At 34.1% G+C, this 19,347-nt stretch overlaps 1 protein-coding gene across 2 annotated transcripts in view; it reads left to right on the plus strand.

Moving 5' to 3' along the window:
• Window positions 1–15,461, plus strand: part of LOC123302921 — a 71,094-nt gene extending 55,633 nt beyond the window's left edge. Inside the window, exons 5-25 of one of the 2 annotated variants that reach the window (XM_044886018.1) lie at window positions 922–2,375; window positions 2,553–3,098; window positions 3,182–3,561; window positions 3,620–4,367; window positions 4,425–4,606; window positions 4,666–6,259; window positions 6,380–6,850; window positions 6,931–7,772; window positions 7,834–9,097; window positions 9,251–9,416; window positions 9,489–9,740; window positions 9,806–10,347; window positions 10,416–10,628; window positions 10,691–10,982; window positions 11,437–11,502; window positions 11,833–12,023; window positions 12,103–12,276; window positions 12,336–12,799; window positions 12,912–13,261; window positions 13,324–13,673; window positions 14,496–15,461. In XM_044886018.1, coding sequence (XP_044741953.1) covers window positions 922–2,375; window positions 2,553–3,098; window positions 3,182–3,561; window positions 3,620–4,367; window positions 4,425–4,606; window positions 4,666–6,259; window positions 6,380–6,850; window positions 6,931–7,772; window positions 7,834–9,097; window positions 9,251–9,416; window positions 9,489–9,740; window positions 9,806–10,347; window positions 10,416–10,628; window positions 10,691–10,982; window positions 11,437–11,502; window positions 11,833–12,023; window positions 12,103–12,276; window positions 12,336–12,799; window positions 12,912–13,261; window positions 13,324–13,673; window positions 14,496–14,527 — 10,573 coding nt within the window. In that variant the 3' untranslated portion in view covers window positions 14,528–15,461. The remainder of the gene's footprint in view (window positions 1–921; window positions 2,376–2,552; window positions 3,099–3,181; window positions 3,562–3,619; window positions 4,368–4,424; window positions 4,607–4,665; window positions 6,260–6,379; window positions 6,851–6,930; window positions 7,773–7,833; window positions 9,098–9,250; window positions 9,417–9,488; window positions 9,741–9,805; window positions 10,348–10,415; window positions 10,629–10,690; window positions 10,983–11,436; window positions 11,503–11,832; window positions 12,024–12,102; window positions 12,277–12,335; window positions 12,800–12,911; window positions 13,262–13,323; window positions 13,674–14,495) is intronic. The other variant, XM_044886023.1, reaches the window with a different exon arrangement.
• The last annotated feature ends 3,886 nt before the right edge of the window (window positions 15,462–19,347 follow it).

Raw genomic sequence — 19,347 nt, forward strand, 5'->3', positions numbered from 1 at the left:
TTTTTTTTAATAATTCGTGTTTTTTTATTATTACACTTGATTTAACGATATATTGGTTAGTATTCTCTTCAGCTTGATGTGCATGTTATAGGCAACCGTATCAAAAGAGGCCCCACTAGGTCTTCATCATATAATATTTATTACTTCTTTTGGCGTTTTATTATAACCTATAACATCATCAAATGGTGAATGTCCGCTTCGGTTATACTTAACATTTGCTTATATTCACACATTGAAGATGTTTTTGAAGTTGATATATTAATCTTTGTAAAATTCCCACCCAGGAAAAAAATTGATTAAATTCAAAATTTGATTAATTTTGGTTGAAATAATTTTTTTAAGAAATACTGTAGCCAATAGATTTCCTAATGCCATTTACGATTATTATCTAAATAAACTTGCAAAATTTGCAAAAAAAACTCCATTTTGTTTAATTTTTTTTTTTTAATTAATTTTTTTCATCATTACAAATATTTAACAAAAAAATACTAAATTGTGATTTTTCTACCCAATTCATGGTTTTCACATTTTGGACATTTTCACAAAATTTATTTCAAAAACTAAGAATCATCACAACTTACGAAAAATAAATGTGTGTCATTTTTATCATCCTGACTCTACTTCTCTTTTGATTAGTCCTAGTTTTTGATTTATAATAACTTGTTCGTTTAGAATGCAAAAGTTCAGCAAAACGATCATTTATAAGATTTTCTTATAATCCGCTGAGATAGTAAACAAAAATTCAAATAACTTTTGTTTTAAAACGATAACAATATAACAGTGATCAAATTCAATGAATTTATATATAATTTGATTAACATAAGATAAAATTTCCAGTTATCAAAACTGGCTACAATTTATAATGAATTATTGCATGTTTAAAGAGAAATTAAAACAATGATTTTATAATTTATTTTAAAGGTATGGTAGTGATTTAATGGTAGTTGAAAGTTACCCAGAAAATAATGTAACAGCAACATTAGCTGCAGGCAATACAGAAAGACGTGGCGGTCAATTACATTACTGGTTAGGGTTAGCTGCATTAGATGATTTACGAACAAACACATTAGAATCTGCAGCGGGTACACTAGTCTCACAGTATGCTGGATTTTGGGCATTGGATCAACCAAATCCCCAATTGGGTGAATGTGTAGATGTAACAGTAACTGAAGAACAGCAATCATGGGAATTAACAACATGCGAATCACTTTTACCATTTATGTGCCGAGCGACAGCTTGCCCAGCCAATTCATTCCACTGCTCAAATGGTCGTTGTATCAATTCTGCATTCAAATGTGACAAACAAGATGACTGCGGAGACGCTTCCGATGAAATTGATTGTCCTTCTAACTGCCATTACTATATGGCAAGTAGTGGGGATGTTGTGGAAAGTCCAAATTATCCACACAAATATGAGCCTCTCAGTAATTGTATATGGACGTTGGAAGGTCCGCAAGGCCATAATATTTTATTACAATTCCAAGAATTTGAAACAGAAAAAACATTTGATACTGTACAAATTTTAGTTGGAGGTCGTACTGAAGACAAGGCTGTAAATTTAGCAACACTTTCTGGAAAACAAGATTTAGCTAACAAATTATTTGTATCTGCTTCTAATTTCATGATTGTTAAGTTTAGTACTGATGCATCAGTTGAGCGTAAAGGTTTTCGAGCTTCATGGAAAACTGAACCACAAACTTGTGGTGGAATTTTACGAGCCACACCTCAAGGTCAATTTTTAACATCTCCAGGTTATCCGAAACAATATCCAGGAGGTTTAGAATGTTTGTACATTATTCAAGCACAAATTGGGCGTATTATTAGTTTAGAAATTGAGGATTTAGAATTGGGACAGAATCGTGATTATATTTTAATACGTAATGGTGATTCACCAAAAAGTGAATTAATTGGTCAACTCACTGGAAATTTGGAAGATAATGTGAATATGTTAATGTCTACCAGTAACCAATTGTATATTTATTTCAAAACAAGTTTGGGAGACTCGAAACGTGGTTTCAAAATTAAATACACTCAGGGTTGTAAAGCAACAATCGTCGCCAGAAATGGAACATTTACATCGCCAGCATTTTATTTAGGAGATTATCCAAGTAATCAAGAATGTTTATATAAAATTAAAAATCCTACAGGAAATCCACTCTCATTGAATTTTGATGATTTTAATGTACATCAATCTGACTATGTGCAAGTTTTTGATGGATCAAGTACAAGTGGATTACGATTACATCCAGGAAATGGTTTCACTTCCAGTGCCAAACCAAAAATTACGCTTACAGCTTCAAGTGGAGAAATGTTGGTACGATTTGTCACCGACGCTTTACATAATAGTCCTGGATGGAAAGCTACATTTTCTTCCGGTAAGTTATTTTTTTGTATTAAAATTTTGTTGTTAGTTCTTGTTGTTAGGCTTATCATGACGCATTGACGTTTGTTGTAACAAAGGTAGCATAAAGAACCTCCTATGTACTAAATTTTCGGAATAATAATAATTTATATTATTAAGGTTAAAAATCACAAGAAATTGTTTTTCCTAGATTGTCCTGATTTACAACCGGGATATGGAGCACTTGCATCAAGTCGTGATACAGCTTTTGGAACGATAATTACATTTAGCTGCCCAATTGGTCAAGAATTTGCAACGGGAAAATCACGAATAACGACAAAATGTTTGCCTGGTGGTAATTGGTCTATCACTTATATTCCAAAATGTCAAGAAGTATATTGCGGCCCAGTCCCACAAATTGATAATGGTTTTTCGATTGGATCCACAAATGTAACATATCGTGGAGTAGCTATGTATCAGTGTTATGCAGGATTTGCCTTCCCTACGGGACAACCAATTGAACGAATTTCATGTTTGGCCGATGGTAGATGGGAGCGAAAACCAGCTTGCTTGGCATCGCAGTGTGTTTCATTGCCAGACGTTCCACATGCAAATGTCACGTTGTTAAATGGAGGAGGTAGAAGTTATGGTACGATAGTACGTTACGAATGTGAACCTGGATACGTTCGTACTGGTCATCCAGTGATTCTTTGTATGAGTAACGGAACATGGTCTGGAGATGTACCCACTTGCACCCGTAAGTAAATTGATCAAGTTGCATCTTTATAAGAATTAACTCGAATACTTAAAACATAAATTTGATTTTTTGCTTTTTTGCAGGTGCACGTTGCGCAGACTTGCCAGTAATTAAAAATGGTTTTATCACTGACACAACACGACAATACTACTTCGGTGACGAAGCTCGAGTTCAATGTTTCCGTGGATACAAATTAACAGGATCAAATTTAATTCGTTGCGGGACAACCCAAGAATTCAGTGATCCACCCAAATGTGATGATATTAATGAATGCGCAAATAGCCAATGTGATTTAGCTTCGACTGAATGTATTAATACTCCCGGAGCATTCTCCTGCAAGTGTCGCAAAGGATTTGCGCCGACTCTTGAATGTCGTCCTGTTGGAGATTTAGGTTTAATAAATGGTGGTATTCCCGATGAATCAATTACAGTTTCTGGCAATGAAAACGGATATAGCAAAGGGGTTAGTATTTGAGTTATGTTAACCCAAAATCGGAGAAATAATTTTGAAAATTTTTTAGATGGTCCGGCTTAACAATGGTGGAGGCTGGTGTGGAAATCATATTGGCGGTGGAGAAAATTGGATTTTATTGGACATGCGTGCTCCTACAATAATTCGAGGATTCCGTACAATGAGTGTGACTCGATTTGATGGAAATGTTGCTTTTACATCGGCAGTTCGAATTCAATATACCAATGATTTAGCTGATGTATTCAAAGATTATAAAAATCCAGATGGCACAGCTGTTGAATTTCGTATTTTGGAACCAACCTTATCCGTTCTTAACTTACCCATGCCAATTGAAGCTCAATACATTAAATTTAAAATCCAAGATTATGTGGTAGCTCCTTGTTTGAAATTGGAAGTAATGGGATGTACTCGTTTAGAATGCGCTGATATAAACGAATGTAACGATCAAAATGGAGGATGTGATCAAAAATGTATCAACAGCCCTGGTGATTATTCGTGCGCCTGTAATGTGGGATATGAACTTTACACAGCCAACGGAACAGCAGGTTTCAATTTGGAAAACTTCGAAACAGGACTTAGAGATGGTGATACATTCCAATTTAATAAATCATGTGTTCCGGTTATGTGCCCACCATTGAACCCTCCAGAAAATGGTATTATTTTGGCTACGAAAGAGAAATATCATTTTGGTGAATTGGTACGATTTCAATGTGATTTTGGATATGTTATGTCGGGTTCCGCTTCTTTGTTATGTACCTCAACTGGTGCCTGGAATGGAACTATTCCAGAATGTCAATGTAAGATACTGATGATTAATTTTGGAAGAATATTAGCTAAATTTTAATTCTTTGCAGATGCTAAATGTGTTTCACTACCCAATGACAAAAATGTTGGCCTGACTGTAATTCGTCCTGATGAAAACAGTGTACTTGTTCCTTTTAGAGAAAATGTTACATTGAATTGTGGAAGCACTGGTCGAATATTGCGAAAAACTGCGACATCTAGCTTCAGACAATGTGTTTACAATCCAACACCGGTAAGTTTCAAGCATATATTCCTTATTTTAATTGCTCTAAAACCTTTTTCTTCTTACAGGGATTACCAGATTATTGGCTCTCTGGTGTACAACCTTCTTGTCCACGAATTGATTGCGGCTTACCATTACCTACCCCTGGTGCTGAATATGGCAAATATATTGACACAAAATATCAATCATCATTCTTCTTTGGATGCCAAAATACATTCAAGCTAGCCGGACAAACCAGTAAACATGACAATGTCGTCCGATGTCAAGGCAATGGCGTTTGGGATTTCGGTGATTTACGTTGCGAAGGTCCAGTATGTGAAGATCCGGGACGACCAGTCGACGGTTATCAACTAGCCAGAAGTTATGAACAGGGATCGGAAGTACAATTTGGCTGTAATCGTCCTGGTTACATATTAATAAATCCACGACCAATAACTTGTATACGAGAGCCAGAATGTAAAGTCATCAGACCATTAGGTTTAGCTTCCGGAAAAATTCCTGATTCAGCAATTAATGCGACATCAGAACGGCCTAATTATGAAGCCAAAAATATCCGTTTAAATTCAGTCACTGGTTGGTGTGGTAAACAAGAAGCGTTTACATATGTTAGCGTTGATTTGGGTAAAGTTTACCGCGTTAAAGCCATTCTTGTAAAAGGAGTGGTTACTAATGATATTGTTGGCCGGCCTACAGAAATTCGATTTTTCTATAAACAAGCCGAAAATGAAAATTATGTAGTGTATTTCCCTAATTTCAATTTAACAATGCGTGACCCTGGTAACTATGGAGAATTGGCAATGATTACCCTACCAAAATATGTCCAAGCTCGTCTTGTTATTTTGGGTATTGTTAGCTACATGGATAATGCATGCTTGAAATTTGAACTAATGGGTTGTGATGAACCAGAAACAGAACCACTTCTTGGATACGATTATGGATACTCACCGTGTGTGGATAATGAACCACCAGTATTCCAAAATTGTCCTCAACATCCTATTATTGTACAAAAAGATGCAAATGGTGGATTGTTACCAGTAAATTTCACGGAACCAACGGCTGTGGATAACTCAGGAAGTATAGCAAGATTAGAAGTCAAACCACAAAATTTCCATACCCCTACCCAGGTTTTCGAAGATATGGTTGTTAAATATATCGCTTTCGATTATGATGGAAATGTGGCAATTTGTGAAATTAATATCACTGTGCCAGATGACACTCCACCAAAATTGAGTTGTCCACAAAGTTATGTTATTGAATTAGTTGACAAACAAGACAGTTATGTTGTTAACTTCAACGATACACGACGTAGAATTAACACAACCGATGCATCAGGAGAAGTTCATTTGAAGTTTATTCCTGAACGAGCTACAATTCCAATTGGAGCTTTTGAAAATGTGACTGTAGTGGCTACAGATCGATATGGTAACGCTGCACGTTGTTATTTCCAAGTATCAGTTCAAGCAACACCTTGTGTAGATTGGGAATTAAAACCACCAGCAAATGGAGCATTAAATTGTTTCCCAGGCGAAAAAGGTTTACAATGTGTTGCGACATGTAACCAAGGATATCGATTTACCGATGGTGATCCTGTGAAAACGTTCAGTTGTGATGCTAAACGACCATGGGGTCCAACCTCTGTGGTTCCTGATTGTGTCTCAGAAAGTAAGTTACTCTTGATGCAACAACTTGTATACTATTAACTATTAATTGAAACTCACTTATTAACACTATTTGGTTCTTTGGTGGGTTTGGATATATTTTTTTATTCAAATTTTGTTTCAGATACACAACAAGCTGATTACCATGTCGTATCTACAGTACAGTACAGAGCGAATGGTGCTGTTGCTCAAGCTTGTTTGACTCAGTACACAGATTTAATGTCCCAGTATTATTTGAACTTAAATAATGTTCTATCACAACGGTGTTCAGCTGTTAATGTTGACATGAATGTCTCATTTGTAAAAGCTGTGCCGGCATTAATCGAAGATAATTTAGTCAAAATTGACTTTATTTTGGCAATTGTACCTGCAATTCGTCAACCACAATTATACGAATTGTGTGGATCCACATTAAATTTGATATTTGATTTGTCAGTACCATATGCGAGTGCAGTTATTGAGCCATTATTAAATGTCTCATCAATTGGAAATCAGTGCCCACCACTAAAAGCGCTAAGATCATCAATTTCACGAGGTTTCACTTGCAGTGTTGGTGAAGTGCTCAACATGGATAAAAAAGATGTACCAAGATGCTGTAAGTTAAATTTGAAGAAAAAATTTTATATTTATTTCAAAATAATAACACAATGCTTTAATAATTTTTTTTCATTTCAGTGCATTGTCCTGCTGGAACTTTTGCAGAAGAAAAACAAAAGCTTTGTACCTATTGTCCTCGAGGATTTTATCAAAATCGTGATCGTCAAGGTTCATGCATTCGTTGTCCTTTAGGAACATACACTCGTGAAGAAGGATCAAAAGGTATCGACGATTGTATACCAGTTTGTGGATATGGAACATATTCCCCAACAGGATTAGTTCCATGTTTAGAGTGTCCTCGAAATAGCTACACAAATGAACCTCCAACTGGTGGCTTCAAGGATTGTCAAGCATGTCCTGCAAATACATTCACATATCAACCAGCAGCACCGGGAAAGGATCGTTGTCGGCCAAAATGTACCCCTGGGCAATATTCTCCAACAGGCTTAGCACCATGTTCACTGTGTCCACGTAACTTCTATCAAGCACTATCTGGACAAACAACTTGCCAAGAATGTCCAACAAATATGAAAACAGTTGGACCTGGAGCAACTGGCCGCGAAGAATGTGAACCCATTCAATGTACGGAAAATGCATGTCAACATGGTGGACTTTGTGTACCAATGGGACATGGAATTCAATGTTTCTGTCCAGCTGGATTTACGGGACGTCGATGTGAAATTGATATCGACGAATGTTCATCGCAACCATGTTACAACGGAGGAAGTTGTATTGATTTACCGCAGGGATATCGTTGCCAATGCCCAACAGGATATTCTGGAATAAATTGTCAAGAAGAAAAAACCGATTGTCGAAATGACACTTGTCCAGAACGAGCCATGTGTAAAGATGAACCTGGCTATAATAACTTTACATGCTTATGTCGATCTGGTTATACAGGCATTGATTGTGATATAACAGTAAGTAAAATTAATCATTAGATGGAAAGATCACTTTTTCATTTCTTTTTTTTCTTTTAAGATTAACCCATGTACGGCAAATGGAAATCCTTGTGTGAATGGAGCTACTTGTGTTGCTTTGCAACAAGGTCGATTTACTTGCGAGTGTTTGCCAGGATGGGAAGGACAACATTGTGAAATTAACACCGACGATTGTGCTGAAGAACCTTGTTTGTTAGGTGCAAATTGCACAGATCTTGTAGACGATTTCAGTTGTTCGTGTCCACCTGGATTTACTGGAAAACGATGTCACGAAAAAATTGACTTATGTGCAGCAAATCCTTGTAAAAATGGTGTATGTGTCGACAAATTGTATGAACATCAATGTATTTGCTTACCTGGATGGACAGGCGCAGCTTGTGAAGTAAATATTAACGAATGCTCCAGCCAACCATGCGAGAACAATGGAAATTGTATTGATAATATTGATGGATTTACATGTAATTGTGAAGCTGGTTTTACTGGTAAAAGATGCCAACATGCAATTGACTATTGTTCGTCGGAACCTTGCCAGAATGGGGCCACATGTTCGAATAGATTAGATGGATTCGAATGTAAATGTCGACCTGGTTTTGTTGGATTACAATGTGAAGCTGAATTAGATGAATGTTTAAGCAATCCGTGCAATCCTGTTGGAACTGATCGATGTGTTGATTTGGATAACAAATATGTTTGTATGTGTCGCGAAGGATACACTGGAGAAATTTGCGAAGTTAACATAGATGATTGTGAAACTGACCCTTGTTTGAATGGGGGTACTTGTCGAGATGAAGTTGGAGAATTCAAATGTTTATGTCCTGAAGGGTGGACTGGAACCCGATGTGAAACCGATATTGGATTCTGTCAAAATCGTCCATGTCAAAATGATGCTCGATGTATTAACTTATTCTTGGACTATTTCTGTGTTTGCCCATCAGGCACAGATGGCAAACAATGTGAAACAGCGCCTGAACGTTGCATCGGCAATCCATGTATGCATGGTGGTCGATGCCAAGATTTTGGTTCGGGATTAAACTGTTCATGTTCCGAAGATTATACAGGAATTGGATGTCAGTATGAATATGATGCTTGCCAAGAGGGTGAATGTAAAAATGGGGCAAGTTGTATCGATAATGGTGAAGGATTTACATGTATTTGTCCACCAGGATATACTGGTAAACGTTGTGAGGAGGATATTGTAGATTGTAAAGAAAATTCTTGCCCACCATCTGCAACTTGCATTGATTTAACGAACAAGTTCTACTGCCAATGTCCATTCAACTTAACAGGCGAAGATTGTCGTAAAAGTAAGTGCATATTAACACATTAAACATACTGTTGCATTTTACGATGACATTATTGTTATCTTTTGCAAGTACCTAGAGACAGCGACGGTGTTGGCTCTGAATGACGTAGTGTATTAGTTTTATAAACTTCTAAATATGATTTAATTTTTACAGCAATCCAAGTGGATTACGATTTATACTTTAGTGATCCAACTCGAAGTAGTGCCTCTCAAGTAATTCCATTCTATACCGGTGAAAAATCTTCTTTAAGTATCGCCATGTGGGTACAATTTACTCAAAAAGATGAAGGAGGAATATTCTTTACTCTTTATAGCGTATCGTAAGTTTTGACGTTCCTGAAATAATTTATGCCAATCTCAAAAAGTACTAAAAAATTTAACTTATTTTTCAGAGACTTGCATGTAGCCACTGATAGGAAAGTTTTAGTTCAAGCTCATTCAAACGGGGTGCAAATATCACTTTTCCCTGATTTACAAGACGTTTATCTGGGTTTCCGAGAATATACCACCATTAATGACGGCCAGTGGCATCATATTGCAATTGTTTGGAATGGAGACAATGGCGGTGAATTGACTTTAATCACCGAAGGATTAATTGCCAGCAAAACTGATAATTATGGAAGTGGACGAAAATTGCCACCATAGTATGTATATTTTAATTCATTTTCTGAGATAATAATATTTTACTAAACACACCACTTATTTTTAGTGGCTGGGTAACATTAGGGAAACCACAAAGTGGAAACACGAAAGCGTATACAGAATCTGGTTTCCAAGGGCATTTAACAAAAGTACAAATATGGGGACGTGCTTTAGATGTGACAAATGAAGTACAAAAACAAGTACGTGACTGTCGAACCGAACCAGTTTTATACCGTGGATTAGTTTTAACATGGGCTGGTTACGAAGATACTTTTGGTGGTGTTGAACGAATAGTACCATCACATTGTGGCCAGAGGATATGCCCGGCTGGATATTCTGGTCCAAAATGTCAACAATTAGAAGTTGATAAAGTAGCACCAAGAGTTGAACATTGTCCTGGTGATTTATGGGTAATTGCTAAGAATGGTTCCGCAATCGTTAATTGGGATGAGCCACAATTTAGTGATAATGTTGGAGTTGTCAAAGTACAAGAACGTAATGGACACCGTCCTGGACAAAACTTATTATGGGGAACATATGATATTGCTTATGTCGCTTCGGATGCTGCAGGCAACACGGCTGTCTGTACATTTAAAGTATCGTTACTTTGTAAGTATCACAACCACTGATCATTTCAGTTTTCAGAAAGCTATACTTAATAATTGTTTGTGCTTTAGCTGAATTCTGTCCGTCGTTACCGGATCCAATCGGAGGAGTTCAACAGTGTAAGGATTGGGGTGCAGGTGGACAATTTAAAGTTTGTGAAATTGCCTGTAATCAAGGATTACGATTTTCTCAACCAGTTCCCGCTTTCTATACATGTGGAGCTGAAGGCTTTTGGCGACCAACTAACAATCCTAGTTTACCAATGATATATCCAGCATGTTCAGGTAAGTTTAAACTTTACATTAGCTTATAATTTCTATGTTACAATTTCTTATTTTATCAACAGCGTCGAAACCAGCTCAGCGTGTATTCAAAATCAGTATGCTTTTCCCAAGTTCTGTCCTCTGTAACGAAGCTGGCCAAGGTGTGCTTAGACAAAAAGTGCGAAATTCGGTTAATTCATTGAATCGTGATTGGAATTTCTGTTCATACTCCGTGGAAGGAACTCGAGAATGTAAGGATCTTAACATTGATGTAAAATGTGATCATCGGGCTGGCAGACAGGCACGACAAGTTCAAAACAGCCAAGAAGAAGATGGCGGAACATATGTTCTAAATGCTGAAGTCCCTGTTGAGAGGTATGTTTAAGAAAATTTGAAAACCTTGTTAGGTCTAGCATGGTAGATAATTTAGAAAACAAAAGTAGTCATATTTTATTAAATTTTTTTATTTAATTCAAAATGTTCCGCGGAAATTATTTTTAATTTTGCAAAACAATGGAAAAGACGCATTATTCGTTACATAAAAATAAAACAAAACATTTTCAATTTTGGCATTTGTTTCATTAAATTAATTTCATTCGTCTTTTCCATTCAAAAATCATTCTCAAATTAAAATAAAATGCGTATTATTTCACGCAAAATATTTAGATTATTAATTACATCTTTCCAGTAACTGCAAATTATTTGCATACTTTCTTCAATAAACACAATTAAAATCATTGTCTACCTAAATTATTCTTAGTATAAACTTCCAAAAATTTATTTCGTAGTTTGTGATTTTTTGCATGGTTTATTTATTTTTATTCTATAGCAATGCTCGCGAAGGACGGCAAACCAGCGACACATACAACGTCGAAATTTCATTCCCATCCGTCAAGTAAGCACACGTGCATGTCCACACAAAATCAATGCATCTATTATTTGCTAGTTTTGGGGCAGCGGCTAATTGCTTGGTGTGTTGTGTTTCTAACAAACAATTTTTACATCATCATTTACTAATCAAATTTTAACAAAATCAATTTTTCCCCAGTTCGATTATTTTACATTAAAAAAAACAAAAATTTTTTTTATCCAATATATACCTACAGGATTTCATCGGTTTTTTATATGGTGAAAAGGGAGGATTTCATTGTAAATATTCCATACTGATAAACTGCTTGCAATTATGATTCGAAAATTGTGCTAATAATTTTTTTATTATATTTAGTGATCCAGTAATACATTCAAATACGAACGAACGGTCCAATGTGCAGCGTCTGTTGGAAAAACTTATCTTAGAAGATGACCAATTTGATGTACATGAAATCCTACCCAATACAGTACCAGATCCAGCATCATTAATTCTAGAATCGGATTACGCATGTCCTGTTGGACAAGTAGTTATGGCTCCAGATTGCGGTAAATAAACAAAAAATTAGAATCTCACAAAAAATAAGAACTCAAAGATGAGCATATTTTAATGGTTACTTTTTTATAGTTCCATGTGCTGTCGGAACATTCTACAACAAAGAACAAAAAATATGTGAACCCTGTCCTGCAGGCACATATCAAAGTGAATCAGGTCAATTACAATGCTCAAACTGTCCGGTAATTGCTGGTCGGCCAGGAGTAACCGTTGCTCCAGGTGCCCGAAGTGCATCTGATTGTAAAGGTAATATTATTTTCCACAATAAATTTGACATGCTCCTTAACTTGAAATTTTGGTTATAGAACGTTGTCCGGCTGGTAAATACTTCGATCACGATACAGGACTTTGCCGCAGTTGTGGTCATGGATTCTACCAACCAAATGAAGGTTCATTCTCTTGTGAAATTTGCGGTTTGGGAAAAACAACGCGTACCAGTGAAGCAGTATCACGTGATGAATGTCGCGATGAATGTGGTTCTGGAATGCAATTAGCTGTGGAAGGCCGGTGTGAGCCATGTCCACGAGGAACATATCGTACTCAAGGTGTCCAAGCTGCATGCCAAGCTTGTCCATCAGGACGAACTACACCAAAAGTGGGTGCCGCATCCATTGAAGAATGTTCTTTGCCCGTGTGTGCACCAGGATCATATTTGAATGGTACATTAAATAACTGTGTAAAATGCGATAAAGGCACTTATCAACCGGACAGTCAACAAACCAGTTGTATTGTATGCCCACCTAATACAAGTACTAACTCCACGGGATCGGTAAGTCACTGACAATCTGGACAATTTCCTAATAAAAATTACAATAGATTTGCTATTGAAAATTCAATTAAAATTTTTAATGGAGATTATTCGAAATTTTTCTTTGTTACAGACAAGTGTCGATGATTGCTCAAATCCTTGTGAAAACAATGGTGCCGGAATGCTTTGCGATATAAACGCTCATTGTTTACTCAATAAAGAAACAAACGATTTCAAATGTGAATGTAAAGCTGGGTACAATGGAACAGGAAGAGTTTGTACAGACTTGTGTGATGGATATTGTGAGAATGAAGGTCAATGTATGAAAGATATGCGCGGTCAACCAACATGTCGCTGCATTGGTAGTTTTACTGGTAGACACTGTACAGAAAAATCTGAATTTGCATACATTGCAGGTGGAATTGCATTCGCTGTTGTACTTATCATTTTGATCATTCTATTAATTTGGATGATTTGTGCAAGGTATTTCGAAATTTTATTATTTTTAGCTAACTTTTTTTAACTGTTTTTTACGCTTGATTCAGATCAACAAGAAAGAAGGAACCAAAGAAAATGTTAACACCAGCAATTGATCAAAATGGTTCACAAGTGAATTTCTACTATGGTGCACCAACTCCATATGCGGAGAGTATTGCACCAAGTCATCATTCAACATATGCACACTATTATGATGATGAAGAAGATGGTTGGGAAATGCCAAATTTCTACAATGAAACATATATGAAGGAGAGTTTACATAATGGTGGAGGTATTAATAATGGTCTAAATGGCGGCGGTAAAATGAATAGTTTAGCACGATCGAATGCCAGTATATACGGCAACAAAGACGACTTATATGATAGGTTAAAACGACACGCTTATACGGGTAAAAAAGGTAAGTGAAAGATAGATTCAATTAGTGAACAAAAATTTATTGCTGCTTACGGTTGTACTATTTGTATCTTTCCGGGAGTAATTTTTTAAACAATAAGGCTTAATGTTTTAATCATTTTTATTATTAAATTGTTTAAAGTTTATAACGCCATCAGTGTAAAACGACTAAACTGTAAAAATACTTTAGGTTATTGCAAAAGCTATTTTTAAGTCTCCTGCGTTATGTAACCCCTACGACTAGATCAAATTACGTATTCTTATTTTGCGTATTCAAAAAAAACAGGCTGAATTCTAGATACCATTTAATTTTTTCTGTTAAAATACCCGACCTAATACCCAATTTGTATGAAAGCCATCTACAATTTACAAGCGTCTCTAAACTTGGGCTAAACTTTTAGAATTTAAAATTTTAAATATAAAATTACAAACATCGAAGAAGGTTCGTTTTTGAAAAATGTGTTATTTTTACTAAAAGTAAACGTAAGTTTCTGTCAAAATTGATATAATTTGGTGAAATATTATTATTATTCCTTCCTTATAAACATCAAAGACAACCTAATCATTTGAGTTTGCTTGGGCTTAACTAATAATAAGTTTTAAGGTCATAGACACCATTTTCTATAAATGATAGGTATTCACTATAGCTAACCCTTCTAACTTTCTACTTTAGTATGTTGTGTTCGAATACTAAAATCTTTCAATACTGCCATGAGACACTGATATTATTTGTTCTCTAATAAAAAGCCTAAGCCGCAATATTTGCAGCAATTAAGTATGCCGCAATGCAATATTTTTCATAAACACTTTTCTTTAATTTTTCCAGATAAAAGCGATAGCGACAGTGAAGGACAATAAAAAGTAAAATTTTTTGTAATGCAGCAGGAGTGTTTAACTATTTCTTCTGGTCAAAACAAAAAATATTTTAATGCTCAATTAATTAAATAATTAATTAATTAAGAACAAAACAAAGACAACGAGAAACAGTTTTAATTAATTAAATTGTACCTATTTTTACAAAGAGACGAACAATTTCATATAAAATATGTTTTTAGGAAAAAAACGTAATTCCCAAGAAATGTTTTTGTTTGACTTGTTTTCCAACTTAAACTTAAGCATTTCTTATACACTGCCATATGTAAAAATGTTCCCATAAAATCTTTCCCCAAGTGTTTACGCTGCGTTTAGAAAACAACGGCACACAAATATTTAGCAAACTGTTGATTGTTTTTATTTAGCAAAAAAAAAAATAGGTAGTCAACAAATTTTATATTTTAAAGCGAATGAAATGAGAGTTACCTAATTTGTTTTAGGAAACAAAGTTGTCATACTAGACCAGTAGTGGCGTATAAAATCATACCTTACAAAACACTAGTAGCTCTGACTTTTGTGAATTTAAAAGGAATTATAGGTTTCTGTAGCTCATTCTAAACTACAGTGACAATTTTCATCAGAAAACTGATTTTTGATTCGTTTTCATTCGAAGAGGACAATATCGAAAATCTAGATTGACTATTATGATCATTATATATGAAACCATCTAAGGTTTTGTGTGGTAGAAATACTCCACTACGGGTCTATTCTTTTTTGGCAAACAAATTGTGGTGTACTGATAAAATTAGAATAAATTCAATTGTAAATTTTATATTACGTAAATTATAAAAAAAATCTATTTGTAGTTGAATTTGTACTAATTAAAAAAATAATCGAATTTGTACCTACTCTTTTAACGGCAGTTTGTATTGAAAGAAATACATAAGTAAAATGAAATGACGTAAAATTCAAATTGATCTATTATTGTTTAGATCAATATCGTTTATTTACAATTTATACATAAAAATGTTTTTGTAATTAATAATAATATTAATGAATATATTATAAATATTAACATATTTTTTATACTGTACTTTCTTGTAAAACATTTTTTCTATAGGTAATTGACAAAAAAAGCAATTAGGAATTGAGAAATTCCTTACGTTTAAAAAATATTTTACGTAAATAATATTAAATTATATTATAAATATATAAATAATTTTACTTTTATATATACAGAATCGTTACGAATGAATGTTTTTTTTTGTGTGTAATTTTTGTTATATATATAAAAATTGTGAGTGAATGCGAAGAAAAATTTTTTTAAATAAATTTTTTATTACAATTTTTTTTTTTTTTTTACATTTTTAATCCTTTATTAAGATTATTCTTGATGTGGACAGCTTTTTGAAATTTTTTAATTTATCCTTTTCTACTCCAATGCCGAGCTACACTTGAGTTGTTTTATCGAGGCCAACATTTAAAAAAACAAAGTACATTTTTAAAGCACACAGTTTAATTTAAGTAGTTCGATCTTTAAATTCTGATTTAATACAACTTATATTTAGCAAAAATTTAAATTCGAATCAATGAAATTGTACTAAATTAGGCTCAAAAAAACACTTTGAAATTCAAAAAGTTGTCCTCGATAAAACAACTCAAGTATAGCTGTCTCGTATATAGAATGAGCGTCAAATAATGTCTACAACTTAGAAAATTAACTAAAGTTAAATTCAATGATTTGTTTAGCTGAAAGAAAACCCTGCTACACATGAAATTAATACAAGTACCTATTTGATAGTTTTTTGACATAGGTACCGGGTATCAAACAAGCATAGTTTAATAACGTTTTTAAAATTATAATGTTATTTATTAAATAAAATTAAATAATTATCAAAAATTACAAAGTAAGGAGAGCCAATAAGAGCAACAGGCTGTTGCCTGCTCTAAAAAGTAAGGATGTCGACTATTTTAAGTAATTAGCAAATAGTTTCTAAGATATCTACCAAAATCCTATACGAGGGGGAAAAATCCGAAGCAATTTCTTTCAGTTGATACCCCAGGCACAAGTCATTCCATCGTGTCGTAGGATTATTTAGAACAATGAGAACTCAAAAACCATGAAAATCTAACTCGTTTAACCGTTTGACGGTTGGATCAAACAAACGCTACTCCCTCGATCGTTAAATGAACCCAATTTTTTTTAGTTTTTGGGTCGTTATTACCCGATGTACCAAGATGTACCAAATGAACCAAAAATTAAAAATACGATGTACCAAAAATTTTTCGGAAGATGCATTTTTTTTGTGATTTTATTGAATATTTTTAATATTTTTGTCACCGATTTGAGCTGGCAACGCCCTGCTTTCAAAACTTTATCACCGTTTATCCAAGGCCCGATCCAGGAAAAAAATTCTTAAAATATGGTATACAGTTTTCTCGATAATCGGGACTCAAAAAAATCGGGGCTATTCCGAAAACTGGGCTTGTTCATCTAATGTTTGTCGGCTAAGAATCAGAGTGAGGTTTTAATTGAACCTATGAAAACTTATTCGAGTGAATTCGATGCCGATATAAGATGTGTCCCTTTGAAACTAATATTTTTCGTTTGAAGCATTTTCCTGGATTAATTTATTTATCGAGTTACAAGCATAGGTTAAAAAAAACACCCTATATATTGTATGAGTGTAAAGGGTAGCAAATATCATTTTTGCCCGGAACGGCTAAATAGATAGATCGGGCCCTGTGTTTATCTTAAAAATGAAAAGTATGAACTTTTTTTCTTATATTTATGGAAGGATTCACAATTTAAAACTAAATATTTTTTTGCTTATCATTTTATTACTTTTTTATCGATACCATCGTATGTCTCGAAAAAATATAGCTTTTCATGAAAGGCTACATGAACTTTGTTTCTTATTTTCGTGTAAAGAAGCTCATCTTAAATTTTTTGCAATATGAATAATACACCCTGTACTGATCCAATTTCGACCATAAGCGAAAATAATTATAATAAATAATAATGTCTTACAATGTATAAACTTTTAAAACCAATAGGTATATTACTTGGCTTGTTTTCTTATTATCCTAAAAGATTCCATATTCTCTCTAAATTGTAGTAAATAAATTATAGGCAACTTATATAACAATAAAGTGTTCAGATTTGCCTATATATAGAAATTTTAAATCTATAATCACAGTGTATCTTGTCGGAAATGGAAAGTTTTAAGTCGAAAGAGCCATTTGCACAATACAACAAATTGTCAATTATCAAAATCCTTTTATCTCGATTTTTGGACATAACTCATCGTTTGAACTCAAATAGCGCTTTCATTTAAAAAATTTTTTTGTTCAAGAGTATTCTTGAGAGTCCCGCATTCTATTCTAAAAACATTTTCTAATAAATTCCGACCAGCTCTGTGGCAGATGGGACTTGTAGCGGGCAGAAAGTTGACACTTTCTGCACGGAGATGAGAAAAAATTATTTTTACACCCCACTACCACAGCATTTAATTTTTATACATTTAGATTTATTTAGGTTTAGATAGTTGAAATACGTACTTACCATACTTTAATATTGAATAATTAAGTTATGCAATTATCGAAAATAATAAAATATAATAATTATGAGAAACACTGATGTCGGTAGTCTCTCATAGCACATGACCTGACCATTGATATTTGTTTCGACTTTCTTCGGTCGTCATTTAGACCGTTGTTCGAGTAAATCGAGGTATCATAATATTTACTTCTTGATTGTGATGGATGCTAATAGATGGTACTAGTTATATCATATAAAATAAAATATTTAAGATGAATACATTTCTTTGTATGTTGTAGCCTGTAAGTATTATGACAATTACTATGAAAATATGTGATCGAACAATCACTCGTTTTGCCGCCCCTTTATGTGTGCCATCCACGTACGGCGGGCCTGAAGAGAAGCAATAAAATTTATTTAATAAAAAATATTATAATCAAACATAAATATATATTTGGCACGTATGTAGAATATACCTAAATTATTTTACAGATACGCAATCATCTGCTAGCCCAGCCGGGCGACCTAATAGTAATGGTTGCTGAGTCTAATAATTATCTTGTCTCAAATATCTAGTAATTCGTCAGTTAATAATAAAGTGATGCACCTTCTAATCATAACTACCAAACAAATCCCATTGTGTATGGAGGGAGCATTTCGATATGCTATATATAGCATATCGAAATGCTGCTCTTTGGAAATACTGCTCTGCTCTCTGCAGTATACTGCTCTTTGGAAATATGCAATTTCTATATCTCATTATCAATCGGCCATATTTGAATATGGAACTATAAATTAATTTTCACTCACGTTGGTTATGAAAATTGAAAGTTTTGATTTAAGCCATAGTATGCGGTTCTTTGCATTCGATGTATAATAACTTAAAACGTACAGGCTATATATACAGGCTAGAAAAACGATTTTTTTTGAATAGGGGGGGGGGGTATGTTAGCTTTCTATTACGCGATATATAAAGAGATTGGTCATAGTGTTAAAAAAATTTCATTAAATTGTGTGACATGTTTTTTTAACGCTCGAGAGCACTGGCTCTCGATTAACATTTTCCCTCTAAAATTTCCGAAGTAAGATGGATAGAAATGGTTTTTGGATTAGATTCTAGAAGAAATTTATAAACTTTGTTAATATTGCAGATTATTCAGAGATAATTTCCCTCATTTGTGCATTAAAAAATGAATTTTTTTTTATACACTTTTTTAGGCAGTAGAAAAAATAACTATTATCCCGAGAATAATGTACCAAAAATGGACTGAAAATGCTTACTAAAGAGTTTTTTGGGTCGCTAAACCCAAATCCGATGTCAAAA

This window comes from Chrysoperla carnea, chromosome 1 (assembly GCF_905475395.1).
Source record: "Chrysoperla carnea chromosome 1, inChrCarn1.1, whole genome shotgun sequence".
NCBI lineage: Eukaryota > Metazoa > Arthropoda > Insecta > Neuroptera > Chrysopidae > Chrysoperla > Chrysoperla carnea.